The 27,017-nt window shown below is 41.1% G+C and overlaps 2 protein-coding genes across 2 annotated transcripts; both read right to left on the reverse strand.

Annotated features, from left to right (window-relative positions):
• Positions 1-13,773: 13,773 nt before the first annotated feature.
• On the reverse strand, positions 13,774-14,952 carry LOC119735250 (G-protein coupled receptor moody-like). The gene has a single exon (XM_038208954.1). The coding sequence runs from the start codon at positions 14,950-14,952 to the stop codon at positions 13,774-13,776; it is 1,179 nt and encodes a 392-aa protein (XP_038064882.1).
• A 10,356-nt stretch (positions 14,953-25,308) lies between these two features.
• Positions 25,309-26,190, reverse strand: LOC119735251 (beta-4C adrenergic receptor-like). Its single transcript, XM_038208956.1, has one exon. It carries the CDS (start codon positions 26,188-26,190, stop codon positions 25,309-25,311), a length of 882 nt encoding a protein of 293 aa, XP_038064884.1.
• Positions 26,191-27,017: the final 827 nt, after the last annotated feature.

The following is a 27,017-nucleotide window of genomic DNA, read 5'->3' on the forward strand; positions in this document are numbered from 1 at the left end:
CAGCGCGTACACGTACACTGCGATGGTTTGTATGACTGCAGTTCAAGGTCCGTCTATTTGGTAGCCTGGCTTCTCTCTCCACATAAAGCACTGCAGCATGGATAAAACCTTTGAACTTCGCGTTTTTGCTGCATGAAATTCACTTCGGGGATATGCCTCCATGCAGACAGGCAGATATTCAGCACGTTTGTCTGTCTAGGTCAAAAGGAAAACAAAAGTCGATGCCATGATTTACCATGGAAGGAGGAATGCGATAACGTTGATTTTAGCACGCCTTTTTTAACGATCCGGGCGGCATACATTTTTTTTTCTGGAGGAAATATCCAAAGCTATATACTGTTAGCATAATGTTTTCCAGTTGGTTTGACACTTGTAGGTATCTTTTAAATTCCACGAAAAAGATACATTAATTTCGTTCCCGGAAATGTCGCGTTCAATCCAATTCAAATGAATTCGAGAAAACATTTAATTCCACACTGTTCATCCTATTAAGCTATGCAGGAGGCGCATCCTAAAAAGCCGAAGCATGTGGGGGATGTATTATTTATTTATTATTATTTATTTATTTTATATCTTCGGACAATATAATACAAAATTCATTTAAAAGAAAACTAATTGTTCTGGTCAACACAACAGTTTATATAAATTGGGAATGATGTGTCTGACCAAGCAAAACTAAGCATGCATGTGCCTAACAATTAAAGCTGTGTCACAGATCAATAATTGCTAAACACAACTTTACAAAAATTATAAATTGATAGAGAATTATCATTGTTTATTTTCACTTGACAATTAGATATGTGCCACTTCTCTTTGCCATTTTGAAAACCCATAAAATGTACTTTTGCTAGTTTAAGGCAGTTGTTTTGTTGATGATACAATTGATGTTAATACTTTAGGCCTAATCCGATCAGGTGTCATCAAACTTTAAAGTTTAGAGATTGCCTTATATTTAACTTTTTGTATCGGAAAATTTTATAAATTGAGAATGAGATAGATTGAAAGCCTGCACTCCGATCAGTTTAATTCACATTAAGGCATTCGAAAAATTAACAATGGTGTTATAGTAACCCTTAATTTGTCAGCACAAGGTGCAGCCTAAATGATGAGACCTGGAAGATAGGAAGATGATCTGTAATTTTAATAAATAGAATACAACTAGATACGTACGTCATCAAAATTATTGGAAATGATATTTTTGTAGCGGTACGCCAAGTTAAGGAGGTCCGCTCAAATGATTAGATTTAAGGACGCCAAGAAGAGTCAAGACAAACAGACAAAATCAAAACACTAGGAGGAGTCAAATTATGTTTGGTCTCATGAACTTGTTACAGATTACTTGTTTACAATATCAATTACAATAGTTCTGGATCTGAATCTCAATCTAAACTCACAAAACAAGTGTTACAAAAAACAGACTTGGATTCAACTTCCAGCTCTATAAATTGTAATAAAGTTGCCAATGATAAATTATAATCAGAAAGTTTGTATTTCTCAAGTTGCCCCGGTTCCTAAGATTTCCAGGTTCCTAATATTCTTGGTTCTAATATTTTAATCAGGTTCCCCGAACGCCAGTGTACGGCTGTTGTGAACTAGGCCTCCAAATTGCACACTTTGGTGTGCAGGCTAGGCAGAAAAGGGCTGATGTTCGCGCGTTCACAGCACTGAGTGCGCGTTTGTATACATTTTTCTGGGCTGTGTGCCAATTGTACGGTGCCTCGTAAAAGACGTCTAACTACATTATCTATGAAGACTGCGATGTTGGTAGTCGTTTAAGAAATAAGCTAGAGTGGGTCTGTTGATGACCGACATAATGATCCATATTTTAATACGAACATCTCTGTTTGGATGTGTTTGTTTTAGATGTTGGATGATCAAATTGTCCAGGCTTATTCTCGGAAGTGCTTGTACGTACATCGTGTACGTGCATAATGATGGACTATATATAGCTTTATCGCTTGCTGCATGTACACGCATCACGTACACACGCTGCGATTGCATCTGAAAGGGGAACTCCCAAGCTACACGCCAATATGACTATAGAGGTCGCTGTTCATATGGGTCTGTATGATACGGTTTTGAGGCGGCTACGGGCGCAAAAAGGATCGCAGTAGAGGGAAAACTTGTCATGGTAATCAATCGCTACATCCAGCAACTGTATATGCGTCCTACGAACCACCAAAGCCAGGTATCCATCTAATTAGCCTACTGAAATGGCTTTTTAGTATTAGCCTAACAAAGTTCCGAGTAGCTAGATGAGAATCGTGTCGGAGAAGCCCTGTGGAAGTCATCCATAATGAAATATTTGTTTTCTTGATTAATCTGCTGAAGGACAACATCAAATGCATCAACCTTCAACAAAAGTAACAGGATTAAAGCAATATACCAACAATACTATTTTTTTTGCTCCGAACGCAGTATTTCAATAAAAAGTGACTCACAAATGTTTTTGACTATTAAACGTGAGCTCATTTCTCAAGTGAAATTCGAGGGAATCGAGAAATAATGTGCAATGAGACGCCTCCACTAGCCTAATCTTCTCTATTATTTAATAAGAAATTAAAGACATTGATTTCGAATGAAGGGCTCTCTTCATGAAGCCAGGTTACGGTAAAACCAAGGATAAATTGAAAATTCAAGAGAGATCACGATAATCGCAAATACTCTCGCAAACGTTTGTAAAAACATCTTGCGTTCAAATGAAATGCGGAAACGTAGTGTTTGACGAGTTTGTCCCTAAACCTTTCTTGAAACTGATGCGAAAACAGATAATCGGGAGATTGTGTCGGGATCAGTATCAAAGTTCCCTGGAAACCGATGATTTAAAGATAAGAGGATTGAATTGAAGATTTGAGAGCTAATGTTAAGGACAATGAACGAGGAACTGTATATTTGCTGAGTTATCGACAGCTCCGAGTCTATTCTCCGACTTAAACTATCATATATTAAAAATCCTACTCTGTATGTTAGATGTTTGTCTGATGTCTGTCCGATGTCTCATGTCTGTGTGTTACGTGTTTTGTAAAAGGCCTAAGGAGCGTGCGGAAGCACAAAATGCAGTTCAGTTCAGTTCAGTTCAGTTCAGTTCAGTTCAGTTCAGTTCAGTTCAGTTCAGTTCAGTTCAGTTCAGTTCAGTTCAGTTCAGTTCAGTTCAGTTCAGTTCAGTTCAGTTCAGTTCAATTCAGTTCAATTCAATTCAATTCAATTCAATTCAATCTAATAAACATTTATTTCCACTCTATGGAGGCATCATCCCAGAAAGCCGAGGCTTGTGGTGGATGTGCCCAACAATACCAGACAAAACAAGACAAACGACACTAATTATAGAATATACAAATAATAACAGTATTTAATATGTAACAGTTAAACAAAGCAGATAACAAAACAGATACGACAATAAACAACATTTCAATAATGGCTAAATCAACTTAAGGTAATAAAGAATCAGGCACTCTGAGAATTAAGAAGGAATGTTTTTAGTTTATATTTGAAATTATGACTTGAATACAATGGTTAATAAAAGCTTTTCCTCTGATTATGTGATCATACCGATTTCACTGTCCTCTGAAGTCACGGTTAGCACGTGGAAAAAAATTATTTGTTTTGTTTCGCTTTTTTGGCAAATTTGTTTCTTTGAGACTTTGAATAGTTAAATATTACAACATTATCTCTATGGAAACACTCCAAAACATATCGCTATTTCGCAAAACATAACGTTCGTGATGACAAATGTGGCATCATTGCTTCACCAAGATTTACCACGCCCACTTAGGGTCAACATGCAAATTGAGGTCAAAGTAATACATTAGGATAGGACTCAACCCATCCCGCTAGTTTCTTAAAACATCAATAGTTTATGCAAACAATATCCCCGATTTACCACTTTGTGCATAAGTTTTAGATTCGTACAATTTATTCAACTTTGCCTGGCCCTGTGCTGCATCATGACAAGATGCTATTGTTAACCCGTCGGATGGGCGCACATCTTTTGTTCCATTCAGCACGATGCACATTACATTTGTCCTCATGGAAAATCACATTAACATTTCCATTTCTTTTCATTTTAAAGTGGACTGTTATTTTCAAAAATCCTACTAGTAGAAAGTTCCGTTTATACATGGAATTGTTTGCAGAGGCTATTTAAAAAAAAAAGTAGATTGGTAAAACAATCAACAGTAAAGTGTAGATTCGAAAAAAATAATCTACACTTTTAACAATGGTGTGACGTCACATAAATAGTTTAGCAGTATCTAATCTTTGGTAAGTTTGACGTTCTACAGGGTGAGTAAAAAAACCCCGAAAACCAAATGTCGGGACCATGTTTTTTTAAAGTGAAGTTCTGCATGTAGCAATTCGTAATCTAGGATATGAAAGCCCAATTCATAAGCTTGCTTTAGTATAAGAAATATTCGAATCACGCATGTACTTTTCAAGTTACGGAATTTTAAACACAAACACCGTTTTGAAGTTCTATCCACGGATAATAAAAAAGGTAAGTGTTCTTTCAGCAAAACGAAAACAATTCAAAGACAAGATAAATTTGCCGTAGCACCATGTGAATAAATCTCTTTTGTGAGTATGTGTGGTTCTGAAAAGAACCGGAGGGAATCGACGTTTCGAACAGTATGCTCTGCCCGTCCGTCGTCAGGAGAATGTGAAAACAATTCACATCGGGATGTGTGTCAATTGTTTTCATTTTGCTAAAAGAACACATACCTATTTCTGTGATCCGTGAACAGAAGTTTAAAACGGTGTTTGTGTTTAAAATTCTGTAACACGTCAAGTACATGAGTGATTTGAATGATTATGAATTGGGATTTCAAATCCTACATAATTATTGAACGTTCTCCCTGTAGAACTTCACTAAAAAAAATGGTCCCGACATTTGGGTTTCTTTTTTGTTTTGGCTCACCATGTACAAGAGCTGTATGAAAAAAAAACCAAGTCATTTTTTAAATGATTAAAGGGAAGCGTATCGGTGGAATGGACATTGACTATTACATAACTCACAAGCACTACCATCGATCGCCATAAAACAGACGTACAAATGAACAATAGCCCTAGTAAAGACTAAACAACATTCCCAAGCTGTCGGGTTATTATGTAAGCTAGTAAAGTGGTCGTAGCCATATTGATATAACAGAAAAAATATTTAACAAAAACCCAGAGTTAACTCCAATAAGATACATTTACAGGACATAGGGCCTAGTTAAATAAAAGAAAATCACGGGGAACGGATGAAGGCTCTAATGACAGTAGTTAATGGGCACTAACAGACGTGAACCTAAGTTATTAAGGTTAGTTTAAATTTTGCTATGATTAAAAACGAATATAGGCCCACTTCCCCTAAATCTGTGTGTATTTAGGCCACTCAAAGGGGTTTAGGAGAGAGTGATATAATGAATATTTTCTGCAGGTAATGGCCATTTCAAGCTAACTGGTAATCCCCTACGGGGATTAAATCTTGAGATGTAGTTAGCCTTTTGTCAAGTCCCACGCGCCTATACCCGGACCTTTCGGACACGTATAAACGCACCCCGGATACTGGCAAGTAAAGACTAGCACGAGCGGCGAAGCCGCGAGGGCCTTCACTATCTCGTGGAACTAATCACTTATTCATTTATTCACGTAATATAAATCAAGCAATATAAACCAATCATCTAACGGTGGTTTGCGGTCCAGACGTTTTTTCTGAATTTTCATTGGTCAATTCACAACGGGTAATGCATTATGCATGTCTACCAAATCGGTAGACAAATATAAAGAAAAACATAAGCTTTCTCCACGAGATGGTAAAGGCCCTCTTTTTACGTCTCAGCATCCGGGGTGCGTCACGTTTCCGGGTAAGCGAATGGGACTTGACTAAAGGCTAAGATGTAGTGGGCAGACATCTTTCTGAAATGGCCGGAAAGTATAGTTTCAGATTACATGTATCTGAATGGCCTGCATCGAACCTGACCTCGGAGGAAGACAGGGGAAAAGGCAGTTGCTTTTGTCTGACGCGGGACACATTACAATGGCCATTCTGTTGTACACGTATTTTCAGACATGATACTTCTGTGCACGTATTTCAGACGTGAATAAGACACAGATTTATTGTGACATTGACAATTTTTATCCCCCGCTGAAATACGTAAATATGCTTACGCTACTGCTGAAATGACTGCTTGGTTTTTACAGCATGGTGTATAGTCTCGTTTTCAGTTATACCCCAACTTCTTTGTCTATGATGTCGGACAATTCAATATACAGACTTTCTATCAAATTGACGGACATCATGGACACATGTCGTTCGTCCGACATCACGGACACAGAAGTGTCCCTATACTGAATCATCCGACATCATGAAAACATAAGTGTTCGTGTATTGAATTGACCGACATCATGGACACAGAAGCATCTTATTTTAAATTGTCCGACATCACGGACACATGTGTCCCTATACTGAATCGCCCGGCATCATGAACACAGAAGTGTTAGTTTTAGAATTGTCGGACATCATGAACACAGAAGTGTCTTATTCAATTGTCCGACATCATGGACACAGAATTGACTGAACTCGTCCGACATCATGGACATGAACAGATGTATTCGTATATTTGAATTGTCCGACATCAAGCACACAGAAGTGAATGTGTATATAATGATTTGTCCGACAGCATGGACACAGCTAGACGTGTCCGTATATTGAATTAACCAACATCATTGACACATAAGTGTCCGTATATTGACCGACAATCTTGGACACGTGTCCGTTTATAAAATTAACCGACATCGATTGACACAGAAGTGACTGTATATTGAATTGTCCGACATCATAGACAAAGAAGTTGGGGTATAACTGAAAACGAGACTATACACCATGCTGTAAAAACCAAGCAGTCATTTCAGCAGTAGCGTAAGCATATTTACGTATTTCAGCGGGGGATAAAAATTGTCAATGTCACAATAAATCTGTGTCTTATTCACGTCTGAAATACGTGCACAGAAGTATCATGTCTGAAAATACGTGTACAACAGAATGGCCATTGTAATGTGTCCCGCGTCAGACAAAAGCAACTGCCTTTTCCCCTGTCTTCCTCCGAGGTCAGATTCGATGCAGGCCATTCAGATACATGTAATCTGAAACTATACTTTCCGGCCATTTCAGAAAGATGTCTGCCCACTACATCTTAGCCTTTAGTCAAGTCCCATTCGCTTACCCGGAAACGTGACGCACCCCGGATGCTGAGACGTAAAAAGAGGGCCTTTACCATCTCGTGGAGAAAGCTTATGTTTTTCTTTATATTTGTCTACCGATTTGGTAGACATGCATAATGCATTACCCGTTGTGAATTGACCAATGAAAATTCAGAAAAAACGTCTGGACCGCAAACCACCGTTAGATGATTGGTTTATATTGCTTGATTTATATTACGTGAATAAATGAATAAGTGATTAGTTCCACGAGATAGTGAAGGCCCTCGCGGCTTCGCCGCTCGTGCTAGTCTTTACTTGCCAGCATCCGGGGTGCGTTTATACGTGTCCGAAAGGTCCGGGTATAGGCGCGTGGGACTTGACAAAAGGCTAACTACATCTCAAGATTTAATCCCCGTAGGGGATTACCAGTTAGCTTGAAATGGCCATTACCTGCAGAAAATATTCATTATATCACTCTCTCCTAAACCCCTTTGAGTATGATACACACAGACCATTTTTTTTTTCGGGACCATTTTTTTTAGTGAAGTTCTACAGGGAGAACGTTCAATAATTATGTCATTTTTTAAATGATTAAAGGGAAGCGTATCGGTGGAATGGACATTGACTATTACATAACTCACAAGCACTACCATCGATCGCCATAAAACAGACGTACAAATGAACAATAGCCCTAGTAAAGACTAAACAACATTCCCAAGCTGTCGGGTTATTATGTAAGCTAGTAAAGTGGTCGTAGCCATATTGATATAACAGAAAAAATATTTAACAAAAACCCAGAGTTAACTCCAATAAGATACATTTACAGGACATAGGGCCTAGTTAAATAAAAGAAAATCACGGGGAACGGATGAAGGCTCTAATGACAGTAGTTAATGGGCACTAACAGACGTGAACCTAAGTTATTAAGGTTAGTTTAAATTTTGCTATGATTAAAAACGAATATAGGCCCACTTCCCCTAAATCTGTGTGTATTTAGGCCACTCAAAGGGGTTTAGGAGAGAGTGATATAATGAATATTTTCTGCAGGTAATGGCCATTTCAAGCTAACTGGTAATCCCCTACGGGGATTAAATCTTGAGATGTAGTTAGCCTTTTGTCAAGTCCCACGCGCCTATACCCGGACCTTTCGGACACGTATAAACGCACCCCGGATACTGGCAAGTAAAGACTAGCACGAGCGGCGAAGCCGCGAGGGCCTTCACTATCTCGTGGAACTAATCACTTATTCATTTATTCACGTAATATAAATCAAGCAATATAAACCAATCATCTAACGGTGGTTTGCGGTCCAGACGTTTTTTCTGAATTTTCATTGGTCAATTCACAACGGGTAATGCATTATGCATGTCTACCAAATCGGTAGACAAATATAAAGAAAAACATAAGCTTTCTCCACGAGATGGTAAAGGCCCTCTTTTTACGTCTCAGCATCCGGGGTGCGTCACGTTTCCGGGTAAGCGAACGGGACTTGACTAAAGGCTAAGATGTAGTGGGCAGACATCTTTCTGAAATGGCCGGAAAGTAGTTTCAGATTACATGTATCTGAATGGCCTGCATCGAATCTGACCTCGGAGGAAGAGAGGGGAAAAGGCAGTTGCTTTTGTCTGACGCGGGACACATTACAATGGCCATTCTGTTGTACACGTATTTTCAGACATGATACTTCTGTGCACGTATTTCAGACGCGAATAAGACACAGATTTATTGTGACATTGACAATTTTTATCCCCCGCTGAAATACGTAAATATGTTTACGCTACTGCTGAAATGACTGCTTGGTTTTTACAGCATGGTGTATAGTCTCGTTTTCAGTTATACCCCAACTTCTTTGTCTATGATGTCGGACAATTCAATATACAGTCACTTCTATGTCAATCGATGTCGGTTAATTTTATAAACGGACACGTGTCCAAGATTGTCGGTCAATATACGGACACTTATGTGTCAATGATGTTGGTTAATTCAATATACGGACACGTCTAGCTGTGTCCATGCTGTCGGACAAATCATTATATACACATTCACTTCTGTGTGCTTGATGTCGGACAATTCAAATATACGAATACATCTGTTCATGTCCATGATGTCGGACGAGTTCAGTCAATTCTGTGTCCATGATGTCGGACAATTGAATAAGACACTTCTGTGTTCATGATGTCCGACAATTCTTAAACTAACACTTCTGTGTTCATGATGCCGGGCGATTCAGTATAGGGACACATGTGTCCGTGATGTCGGACAATTTAAAATAAGATGCTTCTGTGTCCATGATGTCGGTCAATTCAATACACGAACACTTATGTTTTCATGATGTCGGATGATTCAGTATAGGGACACTTCTGTGTCCGTGATGTCGGACGAACGACATGTGTCCATGATGTCCGTCAATTTGATAGAAAGTCACTTCTGTGTCCATGATGTCGGACAATTCAAAATAAGCGTATCAACATTTTTTTTCAGGGTGGCATAAAATTGTCAATGTGTCACCATATATCTGTGACTTATTCACGTCTGGAAGTACGTGTACAACAGTATGATCACTACAGTATGTCCCGCGTAAGATATAAATAACTATTTTTTCCCCGTTTTGTTTCCCCCCCGGGTCAGTTTGATTTAAATAAGGCCATTTAAATAATCTGAAACTTCTTTCCGGCCAATTCAGAAAGATTTTTGCCATTACATCTCAAAATTTAATCCCCGTGGGGCATTAACTTGAAATGGCCATCACCAGCAGAAAACAAGTATTATCACTTGATAAATGACTTCTTAGTCTCTCCTAAATCCTTTTGAGTGGCCCTTTTTTTAAATCGTAGCAATTCTAGACTAACCTTTATACGTAGGTTCACGTCTGTTTTAACCCATTAACTAGTGTCATTGAAACGTTCATTAGTTCAAAAAGTAGTCTGTTGCATTCTTTCTTACAGTCCGCGGCATAGGGTTTGCAGACTGCCATAGACCCCAGTGATAAATACGCCCACCTTCGAAATTCAGGGAAAATAATCTCAACTCTCCAAGGTGCTTAAGACACACATCAAATGAAAACTTAATTTAACATCTTTTATTTCCTGTTCATTTTTTTTTTGTTAGGGTGATCTGATATGACTAACGGAGAAATTTCCATCTAAAGATGATCAGCCCGTCGCAATTTTGAAAAATGATATGCCTACACTCCAAAGGTCACGGAAATACAATCTTGCTGCCCTGTCCGCTCTTCTTTTTAAACAGAGGCTCACGTTCATAGCCCACTTAAAAGGGGGTCTACCCGATGTTCCCCAATACCTATGTTCCCCAATACCGATGTTCCCCGATATCCTTAGGATTAGGGTTAGGGTTAGGGCTAGGGTTAGGGTTATAGGGTAAGGATTTCGGGGAACATCGGTACTGGGGAACATAGGTATGCACCCCTTAATAGCAGAGAATTTGGGGGCATGCAAATAGTGATTTGGCCTGCGAAGGCTGGTTTGGGCCTGTTTACTGGCTCATTAAAGTGGTCATAAAAAGCCAACATTGTTAAATGTGTGCGCTGTTTATCTGGTAGTCAGTTCGAAACTGCGAATACTAGTGCGAAGATACAGATATAGATCTAAGAATTTCTTACCCAGAGTGAAAGTACGCGCCGATGAATACTAAACGTTACTTTCCATGCTGTTGTATCTTCAAGATGACGTTAAAATAACAAAATAATCTTGGATTTTTTACTACACTGAAATCGCTTACATTTTTTTCCAGGATTGTGATTCATCTGCAGTTTGTACACTCTAAAAAACACAACAGTCAGATTTGACTGGAAACCAGTTAAATTTGAATAGCCATTCAGGGTCAGCTGGGTGCAACTAAAAATCAGTCAATCTGACTAGATTTTTCCAGGAAGTATTGTTGATTATAACACCTCACCCACAGATTCTGTGTCTTGATTGGCCGAGAGCGAGTCACATGTTACTTTCTAATTTTGCTATCTTTCTGTGCACGGCCAAAAGTACTATGCGCATAGCAACCAAAGTACTATACCATTAGCAACCAAAGTACTATTTCCATGGCGCGGTATCTGTGTGCAAATGCATGCTGGTGTGCGCGTTGCGCGTAGCGCGTATTGTTCCAAAGAGAGCGCGCCACAGACTTGGGTTCGAACATTTCGTGAAGGGGTAGTTTGGAAGACTGAAATACATTTTCCACCAATTTTGTATTGAAATTGAAGTTTATTTCAACTGTGTTCAGATTAAGATAATTTAAAATATTAAAATCAAGCAGAATCTGTGGGTGAAGTGTTATAAAACAAATATTAAATGCGTTATCTCGTAGTGAAGTAAAACTAGCCTCCCTCGGTGATCCATGGACCATTCTATTTTCCCTCGGCTTCGCCTCTGGAAAATAGAATGTCCATGGATCACCTCGGGAGGCTAGTTTTACTACACCACTCGAAGCATTCAATATTTGTATACTATAGGAAAAATAGTTATGCAAATAACTAAAATTGGAGTCAAATCCAACTACTTTTTCTAGTCATAGTATGAAACTTTGTATGTTTAACTAAATTCCTATATAGTCAAGTTTCAATAACTAGGAAACCCAGTCAATTATTATCCTAAAAATGTCAACTTTCGTTGAAAAGTATGACCTATTCACGAAATGTCTACGGATCGTCAGCCTAGCCGTGACAGTATGCGCCGGAGGAACGCCGATTTCATGGGTATCTTGGAGAGTCTACACAGTAAGATACAGCGGATGACTGTCTTGAAGTCTGGGTGCCGCGCCGTGTAAATCACGGGGTTTATGCAGCTGTTGCTGACCAAAATCGCCGCGAAAAACGGGACGACTTTGTTAGACTCGCGTAAATACCGCGCCGTGGAAATAGTACTTTGGCTGCTAATGGTATAGTACTTTGCTTGCTACGGGTATAGTACTTTTGGCCGTGAACAGAAAGATAGCAAAATTAGAAAGTAACATGTGACTCGCTCTCGGCCAATCAAGACACAGAATCTGTGGGTGAGGTGTTATAAAAACAACTATTTTTTTCTGTTTTGTTCCAGTTTGATTTCAATAAGGCCATTTAAATAATCTGGAACTACTTTCCGGCCGATTCAGAAAGATTTACATTACATTTCAAGATTTAATCCCCGTGGGGGAGTTTATTACCGGTTAATTTGAAATGGCCATTACCAGCAGAAAACAAGTATATTATCTCTTGAAAAATGACTTCTTAGTCTCTCCTAAATCCTTTTGAGTGGCCTATAAAATAAAAACAGACTTTCAAAAAATATAATCATACACAACTTTTTTTTTTAAATAGTAGCAAAATCTAAACTAACCTTTACACGTAGGTTAACGTCTGTTTGACCCATTAACTAGCGTCATCGAAGCGTTCATTAGTCCGAAAAATAGTCTGCTGGTTGCATTCTTTCTTACAGTCCGCGGCATAGGGTTTGCAGACTGCCATAGACCCCAGTGATAAATACGCCCACCTTCGAAATTCAGGGAAAATAATCTCAACTCTCCAAGGTGCTTAAGACACACATCAAATGAAAACTTAATTTAACATCTTTTGTTTCCTGTTCATTTTTTTTTGTTAGGATGATCTGATATGACTAACGGAGAAATTTCCATCTAAAGATGATCAGCCCGTCGCAATTTTGAAAAATGATATGCCTACACTCCAAAGTTCAGGGAAATACAATCTCGCTGCCCTGTCCGCTCTTCTTTTTAAACAGAGCCTCACGTTCATAGCCCACTTACAAGGAGGTCTACCCGATGTTCCCCAATACCTATGTTCCCCAATACCGATGTTCCCCGATATCCTTAGGATTAGGGTTAGGGTTAGGGCTAGCGTGGTTAGGGTTATAGGGTAAGGATTAGGGTTATAGAGTAAGGATTTCGGGGAACATCGGTACTGGGGAACATAGGTATGCACCCCTTAATAGCAGAGAATTTGGGGGCATGCAAATAGTGATTTGGCCTGCGAAGGCTGGTTTGGGCCTGTTTACTGGCCCATTAAGGGGGTCATAAAGGCCAACATTGTTAAATATGTGCGCTGTTTATCTGGTAGTCAGTTCGAAACTGCAAAAACTAGTGCGAAGATACAGATATAGATCTAAGAATTTCTTACCCGGAGTGAAAGTACGCGCCGATGAATACTAAACGTTACTTTCCATGCTGATGTATCTTCAAGATTACATTAAAATAACAAAATCATCTTTGATTTTTTTATTACACTGAAATCTCTTACATTTTTTCCAGGATTGTGATTTATCTGCAGTTTGTACACTCTAAAAAGAAAAAAAACAGTTAAATTTGACTAGCCATTCAGTGTCAGCTGGGTGCAACTGAAAATCAGTCAATCTGACTAGATTTTTCCAGTAAGTATTGTTGACTATAGGAAAAATAGTTATGCAAATAACTAAAATTGGAGTCAAATCCAACTACTTTTTCTAGTCATAGTGAATTAAACTTTGCATGTTTAACTAAATTCCTATATAGTCAAGTTTCAATAACTAGGAAACCCAGTCAATTATTATCCTAAAAATGTCAACTTTCGTTGAAAAGTATGACCTATTCACGAAATGTCTACGGATCTTAGGGTCAGCCTAACCGTGACAGTATGCGCCGGAGGAACGCCGATTTCATGGGTATCTTGGAGAGTCTACACAGTAAGATACAGCGGATGACTGTCTTGAAGTCTGGGTGCCGCGCCGTGTAAATCACGGGGTTTATGCAGCTGTTGCTGACCAAAATTGCCGCGAAAAACGGGACGACTTTGTTGGACTTGTCCCCGAGTAGAATCAACAATACCGGGTAGGGACCACAACAAATCACGAAGAAGAACACGACGAGGAACAAACTCAGATTGATGTCGATGTTTCGACGAGATTGGCGTCGAGCTTGCCTTCTGTCGGTGCTGGAGCGTGTTGGGAGAGGGTGGGCGTGCAAAGATCTGTGTGTACCTGACCAGAGTAGGTTTGAAGTAGGCGCCCGCAGCTGCTGGCTGTGCCCTGGAACTTCCTCATGGACTAGTTGTTGTGGCCCTCTGGACTGTGAAGTGAGGCTCATGACTCCACTAACGACGGCTAGGGGCTGCTTGGGAATGGCGTCGACTCTACCGACGTGCTGCCTCACCGTGTATAAGATAACTGCATAACTAGCAAAGGTAACAGTAAGTTGAACCGGGTAGAAGAGGGCAGTCGTGATTCTGGAGAATGCACCGGTGCCCTCTGAAGCTGGGCTGAAGGTACAGGTGCTTAGTTTATCATCGTATCCGTACGAGCTGAATCCGTACATGACGGTGGGTACGAGTCCCACTGCGAAGGGAACGAGCCAAGTTGTTACAACCAGAGCAGCAAGACGACGACGGTTAAACAAACGGCTGCGGTTTTTCCTGCGAGTGATAAAGGCGCGGTAAACGGCGAAGATCGTGATGTTGTTCAGGCTGGTCCACACGCACACGAGGAGCAGGAATCCCTCAACAGCGCAGAGACTCTCTGAAACGAGCAAATCTTCCCTGCTGTCGCTCAGCACCGCCAGGATCATGATGGGAAGATTCAGGCACGAAAGGAGGTCCGCTACGGCCAAGTTGACCACGAAGACGTTAGTGGTGGTGCGGGGTTTACGAGAGAGAATCACGGCCAGCAAGACAGAACTATTGCCCACCACTCCCATCAAACAGATGAGGCTGTACAGCGCTGCCAACAACTGCTTCTCAGCAAAACTGTCGTACACCGACGACACCGGCACGTCTGCTTTGGTCGGAGTAGGGTCCTGCATCGTGGATCTTTCAGTCTTATTAGCTTACTTGAATTTGCTTGTTGACTTTCACTGTACACTCCGTATGTTATGGTCTACTGCTACTGTTGGCTTCATCGTGCTACACCTTATCTCATCCCTAATATAACAGCACCCGTAGAAATCCGATCCACGACCTTCTCAAAGGATCAAGTCGCGACACAGGTGCAATCAAATTGTACTGATTCTAGTCCGGTAACGACAATATATATCCGTTCTCGGATTTAGTTTCTCCATATCAGTCTCTCTATTGAAACTCCCACGTGTCGTCGTCAGGGAAATGTGCCCGCTGCAGTTGCTGAGCTGCGTCTTCCTGTGTGGGAGGTAATAACAATCAAAGCTATCTTCCAGCGCATGGGGGAACGGACGGGGTGGGGAGTGACCATAGAGGGCGCTGCAAACAGATGTATGTTTGTATGCACATTTAATTATGCACATAATATTTTCATTATGTGCAATTTTCGTAAATAGGATAGTGAACAAGCAATATCTTACAGCTATAATTTTTTTAAAACATTTTGTTACGTTGGGTTAAAATCTATACGCACTTGGATAAATTGTTGGGGGGGGGGGCGATTTTCTTTCCCCTAAACAACATCTGCATTACATGGTTGTTGAGCGCCCTCTACGACACCTTTATGATACGTACGCAGGTATATATTACCATGAATTTCCAGGAATAGCCGAGCAGTTCGATAGCTCAGTCGGTAGAGTCGTGGTTTTGTACCGCGAGGGATCCCCGCGATGTGGGTTCGAAACATCATTTCACCCGATTTTTTTTTCTTTTCTGAGGCTTCGGAGGACTTTTTTTGAAAGGGAAATAAAGTCCGAATTTTATTACGTTCGATTTCATTCCTTTTTTTATAATTCTATATTTTCTCCCATGTTTTTAAGAGAAGTAAAATCCAAAACGTCCGATAGCGTACACCATATGCGGATGTCGTTTGGGGAAAAAAATCGCGGGCGGGGGTGGAAGGGGGAATACTTCCCCATTCACCCCGGATCGCCGCCCGTGGAAATTTCGCAATATTTTTTTTCTTTTTACATTTTGTAATTACCACATTGGCCCAGTTGGTTACAACATATCCATGAAATGCCTTGCACTGACAGAGGACAAATTGAAAAAAAAAAACCCAAAGCCTGTGTTGTTGCCGTTTCTGTAAATTCCCAACAGCGATTCAACGCATCAAATTATAAGCCCCAGCTGTCAATGAGACTTACGCCGCATTATGCGTTTAACGGATACTGTGAAGAAAAAAACCCGTTGTTGACATCCGACGGTAAGCTTTTCTGTCCTTGCTTCAAGTATTCCTGGCAGCGCTGTAAGGCATAAATAGCGTTCAACGTCACACGAGAATCGCAATAATAGGTACATGTAATAGGCACGCAAAAAGCACTTTTGGAGATATTCGAGTTGAAAGGTTTTGTGCTGCCATTCCTAGGTTAAAAATCGCATAAGGTTGAAATTCTGACTGATGAAATTCGTTAATAATTAAAAGAATATTGTGCATTTTTATGTAAAAATATTACTTATTTTTATTTCAATTTTTATGCTAACAACCCTTTCCCGGGAACTTCCGAAGCCTTAAACGTACGCTTAAGCGGTATGTTAAATCCTTACGACCTTTTGCCAGGCACAAAATAATGAAAAAAAAACCGTCCTACTTTTGTTTACTGTTAACTACGTCAGAATGACGTAGCCCCTTGAGACAATATGTACATCAAATGAGAAATATTTCCAAGCTTTATCGATTACCTGAAAAATCCGAATTTGACCTTCTGACCATTTTTCGCCCTTACGACCTTCTTCCTGGCACCCGACGAAACATATTATTGGCCGATTCACGGATACAACAGTACAATAAATCTGAATTAGGTTATTAAAAAATAAACATGTAGAAATTTCAGCTCAGTAGATTTGATTGTTGAGAAAACGGTGAAAATCTGCATTGTATTTCTAGACGCAGAGCAAGGTTTCCATTGCAAGCCCTGCCCTCCCTTCCAAAATATCAAAATATTCATAAATACGTTTTGAATTGCACCCTCTTGCGGAAATACGTCTCATCCACAGGGGTGCATACCCAATACCAATATGTTCTCCAACCCTAACCCTAACCTCATAGTACCTAACCCTAACCTTAACCCTAAGGATTTTGGGGAACATATATAGGTATTGGGGAACATATGTATTGGGGATCATCGGTAGACGATCCCCATCCACAGATATGCAGCCGATTACAAACTACTTAATTCGATGAATTGGGAGTCTTTTTTCACCTAGGCCTTTATTCCCATAAACAATCGCGAGGAAATAAACTCGGTAATTCATTTTTATTGGAAAATGACATCAAACTAGGCGCACTGATTGCACAGGATGCTTGATCCTATTAACACCCTCCTGTGACGTCACACTATCGTTTATCCTTGACATTACTTAGCACGAATGGAACACAGCGTGCCACTCGGCATTTTATGCATATTGCATTGGTGGGTGAAGCTACATAAGAATAACTCCGAAATTTCATCGAATCACAGCAAGACACTCAGGTGTTGGTTCTCGTTTTTCCCCCTTCAATAAAAACAGTCGATAAAGTTGTAGTAGAAAAAATAGTCTCAGGAAAAATTGACATAAGCAGGATTCGAACCAGGGACCTTGTAATCCATAACTCATCTCGTTACTGTGGCAGCTGGGCGACTGCCATTCTTTTGAACGCTTTAAATGTATGTAATTTACTAAATAATAACAACGATGTGGCCTCATTGTTCTTTTCTCATGAATAAACATAATTTGCCTATCTTAACAAATTTCACAATGAACCTTCACAAAGGCCTTCGTTCAAGCAATAATGAAGAGTTCTTGGAGGGTGTTAAGTTGGTTAATTCACTCGGTAGCGCGCCGTTTGTGGTTAATAAGAATCGCCCTCGGGCCATTCATCCCCACGGCGCGCTCCTCGTGTATTAATTATCCTTAACGTAAGGCAAAAAAAAAAGTTGTTTTTTTTCAATGAAAGATGATGTCTCAAACCGCCAAACACACTGGTTTGACTGGAATCCTGCTGCTGCACAATTTTAACATGTTTTTAGATGGGGTTATGATCGAGAATAAGCTTTATGTGGCCTCTCTGGACTCCCATATATTTGCACGAAGTTTAGTCGGGCACCATTTGCAGTCATCGGCCGACATTTGAAGCAAAAAAAAAAACAGGTAAAAAAAAAAAAGCCGCGTCGCCGCACCACTCTTTGGGCAAGCTCCATACCAGAAACCGGAGACTTTTTTGGGGGCCTAATTACTGACAGTCAAGTAATATTTTAGCAGTTTTGTTTTTGAATGTTTCCAAACGTTGTCCAGTACCTCTAACAATCACATCACGGAAGTGACACCGCTCCGCGAGGAACTATGTCCGACAATTTGGATGGTACCGAATACTCTGGAAAATTAGTCCGCCTGAAGTTGTTTTGTTCGCAAAGAGTTCCGAAAAAGGTGTGCTCGCGGGCGCATTCTTTTGAGTTCGTAAGCCACGAAATCGAGGCAAGAGACCTAAAGAATTATGTACACGTTTTCTCTGTTTTCTCAAAATGTATAGTTGCCATTGACCGCGTAAAAAACACAAACGACAAATGATCCCGTGTACACTTAAAGATGATAATTTCTAAATATTAAAATTTCATAGTTATGACCTTCACCAAAGGGAATCAACGAATTCTCAACAGCTTATTTAGCAACTTATTGAAATAATTTGTTTCCCTATTAAATTTGCTAAATAGCAGCACGGAGTGGTTTTTATTTTTTATTATTTTTATAGATATTTCACCCCCCCCCCTAGGCCTATTGGTGATATGAGGAGCATGACAATGGTATTTGCCAAGAAAGATGATCATGCGGCATGAGACATCGTGGTGTACACATTTTTTTGGGAATATAATGAGCAACGATACTTTTTTTGAACTGTTCTAATAAACCACAAAGGGAGGCTGACTATTACAAAAAAAATTTTTAAAGTTGAAGGAAGACATGCTTGACGGCAGCGGGGTTTGAACCTGCGACCTCCGACTGTCGAGCTTTTTACCATTGGTTTGGAAAACATTAGTCGTCTTTCGTGTCGCAAAGTGGCTGAGACTGGCGTGATTAACCGCTGTTTGAAGAGAAAAATCCGTTGTGCAGTACAGAAGGGGAGAAAAGAAGAGGGACAAAAGAAGAAACAGCGGTAATAAAGCACTCTGTTTAACAAACGGAAACGGGCACAAATACACACACGGTCAACAAAAAAATGGAAGAAATGATTGATGTACCAAAAAGTGTTCCAAATTCAATTTCTCCTCTTTGGATAGTCTAGCTAGCTCCATTGTCAGCATCTATACAGACTACCAGACCGACAGCTAGAAGGGAATCGAACATAACTTTCAGGCAGGGCCGTCCCATTTTGACCGCTGCTATATCTGTTAGATTCTACGAACGCTGTCTAGATTTGCATATAGAGAAACCTTTAAGCGATCTCCCTGAAATTTCGATCACCAACTACATGATGAAACTTCTACCTTTAACTTTTCCATATTATTTAAACGGAGACCATGAAAAAAACCCTAATTGCTGCTGCCATTAAATATTATCACTGCAGGGTCATCTGACTAATTGTATGGAGTGTGGGTTCAATCCGGTCGTAATATTAGGCTGATAAAAACAACGAAGACTTCAACTGCGCTCTTCATCATCATTTTGTGTGATTGAAATACATATTGTCTCACATCATACCAACAGACAATTTGGTATCAACGCACATACAGGGGAGGAGCAGAGAGCTGCAGCCATCTACCACGGCTTCTATTACGAATTCTTTGGTCTTTAGGGGCACATCATCCTGAAATCGGCGACATTTTATGTTTCAGTTTGTTTACGTATCCTATTTCAAAGGTCTGGCTGAAAGGAAAATAGCCTTTTGTCGCACTGTTCCTGAACAAAAGTTTACAACGCGTTTTGAGCTAAATTGGCCGCTTTGGAGGACGCAGTATCTCTTTAAGTCGCCATAATTTTGTTCCGCATTATGCCGCAAAACCACGCCAAACTAAACATTACAACAGCAGACGTCGTGCATGGCGGTGCAAACATTAATATGACAGCGGGAACAAGAGTTCAAATGCATGAGTCGGACTTTTTGTAGAGGGTCCAGGAAACAAAGTTTTAAATCTTTATGTCATGTTCAGTAAACCTTCACATTATCACGTGTCTATCACATAAAACGACCCTGGTAAAAGTCCTAAAGGCAAGTGAGACATAGGAGCAAAGGTATACCGAATAGCCAACTTTGAATAAAAATAGACTGTAGTTGTTTACACTATAGTGATGCAATAATGCGGTGTTATAATTTCTCATTTTTTCAGCTCTGGCAGGAGTTTCTACATGTCACTTGGTGGTATGCCTGTCTGTCTGTACGTCCTTAAAATTTGACAAAAGTATGGTGTTCCATAATTATGTGCCATCGGCGTTGCATTTTTCGGCGTCGTATTTTTAAGCTCTGGCAGGGATCATCCTGATCGATTGTATGTAAGACTATCATGCAAGACTTCTTGCAACACGGCCAGCCTGAGCTTACTGTGCACTCGCACTTGCACTGTACAACATTTTTCTCGAACAAGCGGGACGCCGTTTTGTGTAGCGGTTGGACGGTATCCAGAAGGGGAAAATGTCCCCAAAAAGTGGGCAATGTGCGATCTTTGAGCTCTGGCAGGAGCTTCTAAATGTCACTTGGTCATCGGTCGGTCGGATGGTCTGTCTGTCTGTCTCAAAAATTTACCAAAAGTACGGTGTTCCATATGCACCATCGGCGTCGCATTTTTCGCCAGAGCTTATTCTGCACTCGCACTTATTTTCAGCTTCCCTCAAACCCTGACGTTTCCTCCCAATCCTACGTTACCTTTAGGCCAATTTGGGTACCTACGCCTAAACTGATTATTCAAAGGAAATTCATGGAAATATACTTGATTGCATGCATTATAAGTATTATCGCTTGTTCGTCGTTTATGACCCGTGGGCTTAATTTGGTAGTAATATTAGGTTTCCCTAATGACCGTTATATTCATGACCACAATGCTGCTGCACTACGTTGTGTATTCAGGCGGTTAGGTATTCCCATAGAGCAAGGACCCAAGGAGTTCGTACTCCAAGACTTCAAAAGTAAAATGATGGTCGCCGCGCTCGAAAGCTACAATAGAAAGCACCTGGCGCCAGCTTGCTCAGTTGCTCACTACGCTAATCTCGACACAATATAGACCCCGTTCCCACTTGATCCACCAATTGGTGGATCTGATCCACCTTTTGCCAAATTGCCGGATCAGATCCCCCAATTGGTGGATCAGATCCGGCAATTGTGTGTAGTGGGAACGCTAACCGTTATAAGGTGGATCAGGATCAGATCCACCTTTTCTGATCCACCTCTGGACCAGGATACAGATCCCCCAATTGGTGGATCAGATCCGGCAATTGCCGGATCACGATCAGATGGGAACGCAAAAGGTGGATCTGATCCGGCAATTTGACCTGTTAACATCCGCCCGGTGCACGAGTGGCGCGAAAATGTTGCGGTCTCATGAACGAAGAAACACGTTTTCAGGCGTGTAGCTCATGTGAACATTTCCAGCGTATACAACATGCACAATAAACAACCGCTGAACTACGGGCTAGCACCGCGCATGCAAAAGCGCACGTGGTATCCTAAAACTACACTATAGGCCTTATTTTTGTTGCGTGTTCGTCCATTACTAAACCTTTTTCATTCCTGAAATTTTACTTATTTTTCCATCCATAAATGACTCTGAGTCCGCACTCACCAAAAGACTTCACTTTGGCACAGAATCATGGAAAAGCTTACGAGTATGCGATGAGAATAGTGCCGATAACGCGGTACGTACGGAGGTGACAAATCTGAAGTATTGATTATAGAAAATTGGAAAATGATGTCGTAGTACATCATGTGACCGTTTCTAACCAATGAGAAGCTTCAGAACCAGGGAATCCCTTATCGATGCATTGGTTTCTGCCGTGATGTCACACAATGAGCGGCTCTGTTGGATTTCACCTGTTAATTTATGCACGCACGGATCCTCTACGGATCCGTGATTTATGTTGGTGAATTCGCGTAATTTTTGTCTGTGAATTCTGATAGTGCTGTTTGAAAACTGACCCATCCTGGCCTAGCATGCAACCATGCAACAATGGCACTCCCACAGAGCGCGCGTAATTCCGAACTCAGTGACCTTTCGGACCCAACATTTCCGTACGAAAAGGTGGATCAAGCATAAGTGGGAATGCGACTTGCGGTTTCGTTGCGGTAAGATAACGATCACACCAAAATGCCGGATCTTGATCCACCTTTTTCCAATTCAAGTGGGAACGCGGTGTATGATCCGCGCTCACTAATGCCAAAAAAGGAGTTTGCATGGCTTCGTAGACAGTACCATGGTAAATACGTATGCGCAGTTGTCATACATCGCTAAAAATGAATGATTTTGAAGTGTTTGTTCGGAGTTGGCTAATACTGGCTAACAATGTGGTCAACATCACTGAAACAATCATTTCATGAAGAACAAAATGCTCTGTACCTTTAGTGTGAAAACTTGTGAAATTTTCCAAAAAAACACATTTCATCAATGATATATTGCCAATTAAAATGTCTGAAAATACATGAAAACTTATCTGAAAGAAATCCAATTTATCTCCAAATTACAGGGACAGATAACGCTTTTAAGCACCAACAACTGCACATTGCTAACTTGAGTTCATAACTCACATCTAACAACTGCGCAGTTGTAAAAACCTATCTTGTTGTAAAATATATTTTTCAAAAAAGAGCAGCGACGTGACATGACTTATTATGCAGCATATAGGGAGGTTGTTGGTTACCAACTAAAAAGGCGGCGATGATCATCGTGTTCAAAGGCCGCTGGCATTCACGCTTTGAATGGTCGAGGCTTGCGGTCACAGTGCTGTAGCTATAGACATTCCCGAGGGATTGGTATGTTAATGGTCAAAATGTAAATCGCCCAAGAGTTCTGACTCCTTGGGTCCTTGCTCTATGGTATTCCCATACACACCGAACACAAGTGAAACAGTTTCAAACAGCACAGCATCTCCAAGAATGGTTCATTGTTACATTTCTTTGCACTGACATCCTTTTCAGCAAAACAAGAAGACTTCACTTCCATAGAGTCAACGTCTGAAATATTTGTTCAGAATATCTATGCAGCAGCTGACAAATCTCAATGCTTGTAAAGTATAGACTTCATTCACGAATCAGCCATATTAAATTGAAAGCAAGGCGCTAGGTATCAAGTCGTCATTTTTTGGAACTTCCATGTAGAAATGAAACAATGAAACAAACGTTCATTGATTCAAATTAAGACCAGTCTGCTGTGAAGCATCATTAAAAAATGCAGTTAAACATATCCTTACGTTTTTTGTCTCATTTAAAAAAACTGAAAGGGGTTTATATTACGCACGCTTATCATAAAAAAGTCTGGCACCATCCCATTCAATAGTTTACAAATTCTAAATAGATTCAGGGAACACGATCGAAAATAGCTTCTTCATGAATAAGGTATATTACTCCAGTGCCATTACTTTGTGCATGTTATCCACTTCCCGTGCGTAGCATATCGGCTTATATTTTAGTGTTAACAAACACAACGACATTGTCCCGAAAGCTCGCTACTATATATAGAATTATGCTGGAGGGCCCTATATATGCCATAGTATAATGTTTAAAACTACCACATCGATCGCCATGCTGTAGTGTCATGGATACCACATTGGATTACAAATCCGATGGTGTGAGTTCGATTCCCGTTGGATTTTTTTTTAATTTCTTCTTCTTTACTACTTTTTTTTTCTCTTAAACAATTTTGTTAGTCATTTGGAACATTTTTCTTCTACCAATATGTGGTTTGGAGGATATTTTTTCAACGGAAAATAAAGTCCGAGAACCTGACTTGCAACTCAACGTACTTCGAAATACGCCCATGTGTACTGAAAAAAAAAGGCGTACGGAAAAAAATATCGCGTCCCAAATACCCTCTTAAAAAACCATAGCCGGCCTTTAAAGAAATTTAAGGAGCCAAATAATCTGGTTAAATTTACTAGCCGAGCCCCGTAAAATAACCCATCACCATTATTAGCGATCAACCATAGTCCCATAGCCATGCTCATCTCTATATCAATACGTGTGTATATGATGAGTGTCTTTTCTGTTACTTAGCGGCATGCGCATGTAACTCCTCGAAAAATCGTGCGTTAATCGTTTGTATGCATCATGCTTACTTTAGCTTATTCCAACGTCTGCAAAAGCCGGTTTAAGGCACGGCAGAATACAATGAACTACTACAAAATGAACACATCATTCACTGCCATATCACAACCCATGCAAGTAATGTTCTAGGTTTTCTCTGACTCCTCGCCCTTTACCAGTTGTGTAGCTAAGGTGTGTGTGTGTGTGGGGGGGGGGGGAGGCACGTGTGCCCCCACCCACAAATTCCCAGTGCCCCTAGGTTCACCCACAAAAAAACTGAAATTTGTCCTTTTCCTAAGAAGTCTTTTAAAAGTATTTGTTTTTAGATAGAAAAAAGAGAGCCCTTCAGCAACAAAAGAGGTCCAGCCCCCCCCCCCCCCCCCCCGACTTTTCTGGTTAAATTGTTTAGGTCCAAATGCGTGACTTTGTTGATTGCGGTAGACGTGTACGTACACAATGTGCCTGCATTGATTAACAAATACTTCCCGAATTCCGGGCTCCTTTAACTAGAAAACTGTGATAGAAGTTGTTGGCACTCACCAGCGCCAACTGGGGCCAAGTTCGCGCAAGGACTATAGTTGACCAATGGTTAACTAACGTTTGCCCGAACTCTGTCTAGTCGACTGTGGTTGACTACGCTAGTCGACTATTTGGAACCAGCCTACTGGGGTTGGTTGCTTCGCTGGCAACCCATAGCCGCGCGCATTCACAACGCTAGCAGAGAGCCAGGATCCAGAAGTTTTGCGATGACATTTTGACCAGCGTTTGACTAGAGACGTTCGCACTTGGCTCTTAGTGCGCAGGCGTAAGGTACGTCACAAATCAACCACTATAGTCGACTTATGGTCCTTGGCCGAACTTGGCCTGGGCGGTACGGTGTGAAGTGCGCCACCTGTTTGCGAAACCAATTTTTTTTTCAGAATGAACTTCAACTTTTATCAGCAGAGTATTAGTGGTTAAAAGATACATTGTAACTAATACGCGCCCATCCCATCATACTGACTTATATAAGTGTTGTTTGCGAGGATGAGGTTGGGGGAGAATATGGACCGTGGTTGGTTATTCAGAAGGTGTGCATAGTAACCATATCGTTCTCAGGATCAGCATTGCCCCTACCAAGGCAGACCCAACGGTACATGCCGTCACGGAATTCTCGGATACGCCACCAGTAGATGAATGGGTTAATGAGAGAGTTGAGCATCAGTAGGAGGACGGAGAGCTGGTAGAAAACCTTGAGGCTTTGGGGCTGAACGGAATATCTCTTGCGACTGACGTAAAGCATGAAGTTGGCGATGCAGTACGGGATCCAACAAGCGAAGCACGTGACTAAGATAATAGCGAAGGTGATCATCAATCGACGCGTCTGGCTGAGGCGCGCACGGGCCACAGCGTCGTCGGCCCGGACGCCTGTGGTGGATGCGAGCGGTGGAGTGTACCGGGCGATTTGACGGAACACGGCGCAGTAAAATACAGCGGTGATAAGCAGGATGACCAGCGCGATCGACGGTCGCAGCATCCGGGTCACCAGCGGGGTGTGTACCTGAGTGGTGGGGACATAGAGGGCGGCAGAGATGACCCAAATCAGCAGGCAAGCTGCCAGCATGCGACCGCGTGTCACCATGGCATCATAGCGAGCTGGGGGCGTGATGGTCAGAGCTAGGAGTCGATTCACAGCAATCGCTAGGATGCTCAACTCAACGGCACACAGGGACGTGCGCACCAACGACTGCACCACAGGGACCTGGAAATACACTGTGACCTTGTGCAGAAAGATGAAGGTCGGAGCCGCAATGTCGCCGAGCACGAGGTTGAAAGCGAAACCGTAGTACTTGATGCGGAGCTGCTTGGTGGATGCAAATAGCACCACGGCAAGGATGTTACTAACTATGGCTGCGACGCAGACTACCAGCAAAGCAGTGTTGATGGCTTGCAAAGTGTCAACCATGTTGGGGTCTGGTAATCTATAGGCATCCAAAACAAAAAGTAAACGAATGATTGTGAGTATGATTCATAGAATTAGTTTATAGATGAGCAAAAATTACTGATTGGGCATTTTTTTTTCATTCAGAGCGAACGTTAATACTGTGGCGGGGATCTCCCCGGGCCAAACCTAAGTTCGTTGGGATCAAGTCTGACACCTATTAGAGTGTAGCTGATCTTCCCGAACCAAAGCTTTCCCAAGACGACAGACCACTCAAAGCGACCTCAAGGCTGAGGGAGCAGGTCTGTTTTGGAGGGATTATACCGCCGATTACAATGATGATTACTCCCTTAATTGCACAATAAACCAGCAAGAAATACACCTTGACAACAGGATTGTCGGCACAACAAATATGATTGTAATTTATTATACAATAACAAAGAAATATGCACTAATAACTGGGACCTAATTGCGCTGTTCTATTACCAGGGTCACCTAATTATAGTTGGAAGACTACCCACTACTCATATCAGCAGCAACACGGACAGCATCGACAATGCACAATGATGTAAGCAATGCGCTACTAAGTCGGCAACAAGCAACAGTGTAAGCAGTAAACCACAATGTACGTATGCACCAATGTTAACAATACACATCAATGTAAGCAATGCACACCAATGTCTCTCTACAATTCCTTACCGTATAAGGAGATTGACGCGCGCGTCGCGCAGAATGCACCTGGGGCGTTGCGTTGTGAATTTAGAACTATAAAATACTGACTCACTGGTAGTATTGCGCATGCCTACGTGAGTATTATGAACGTTCAACGAATAAAACGGTAAGAGGCACTG

Source organism: Patiria miniata, unplaced genomic scaffold, assembly GCF_015706575.1.
Source record: "Patiria miniata isolate m_02_andy unplaced genomic scaffold, ASM1570657v1 HiC_scaffold_29, whole genome shotgun sequence".
Classification (NCBI taxonomy): Eukaryota; Metazoa; Echinodermata; class Asteroidea; order Valvatida; family Asterinidae; genus Patiria; species Patiria miniata.

Excerpts from the sequence above, each read along its gene's own strand:
- LOC119735250 (XM_038208954.1), bottom strand. The coding sequence starts at position 14,952 with ATGCAGGACCCTACTCCGACCAAAGCAGACGTGCCGGTGTCGTCGGTG.
- LOC119735251 (XM_038208956.1), bottom strand. The coding sequence starts at position 26,190 with ATGGTTGACACTTTGCAAGCCATCAACACTGCTTTGCTGGTAGTCTGC.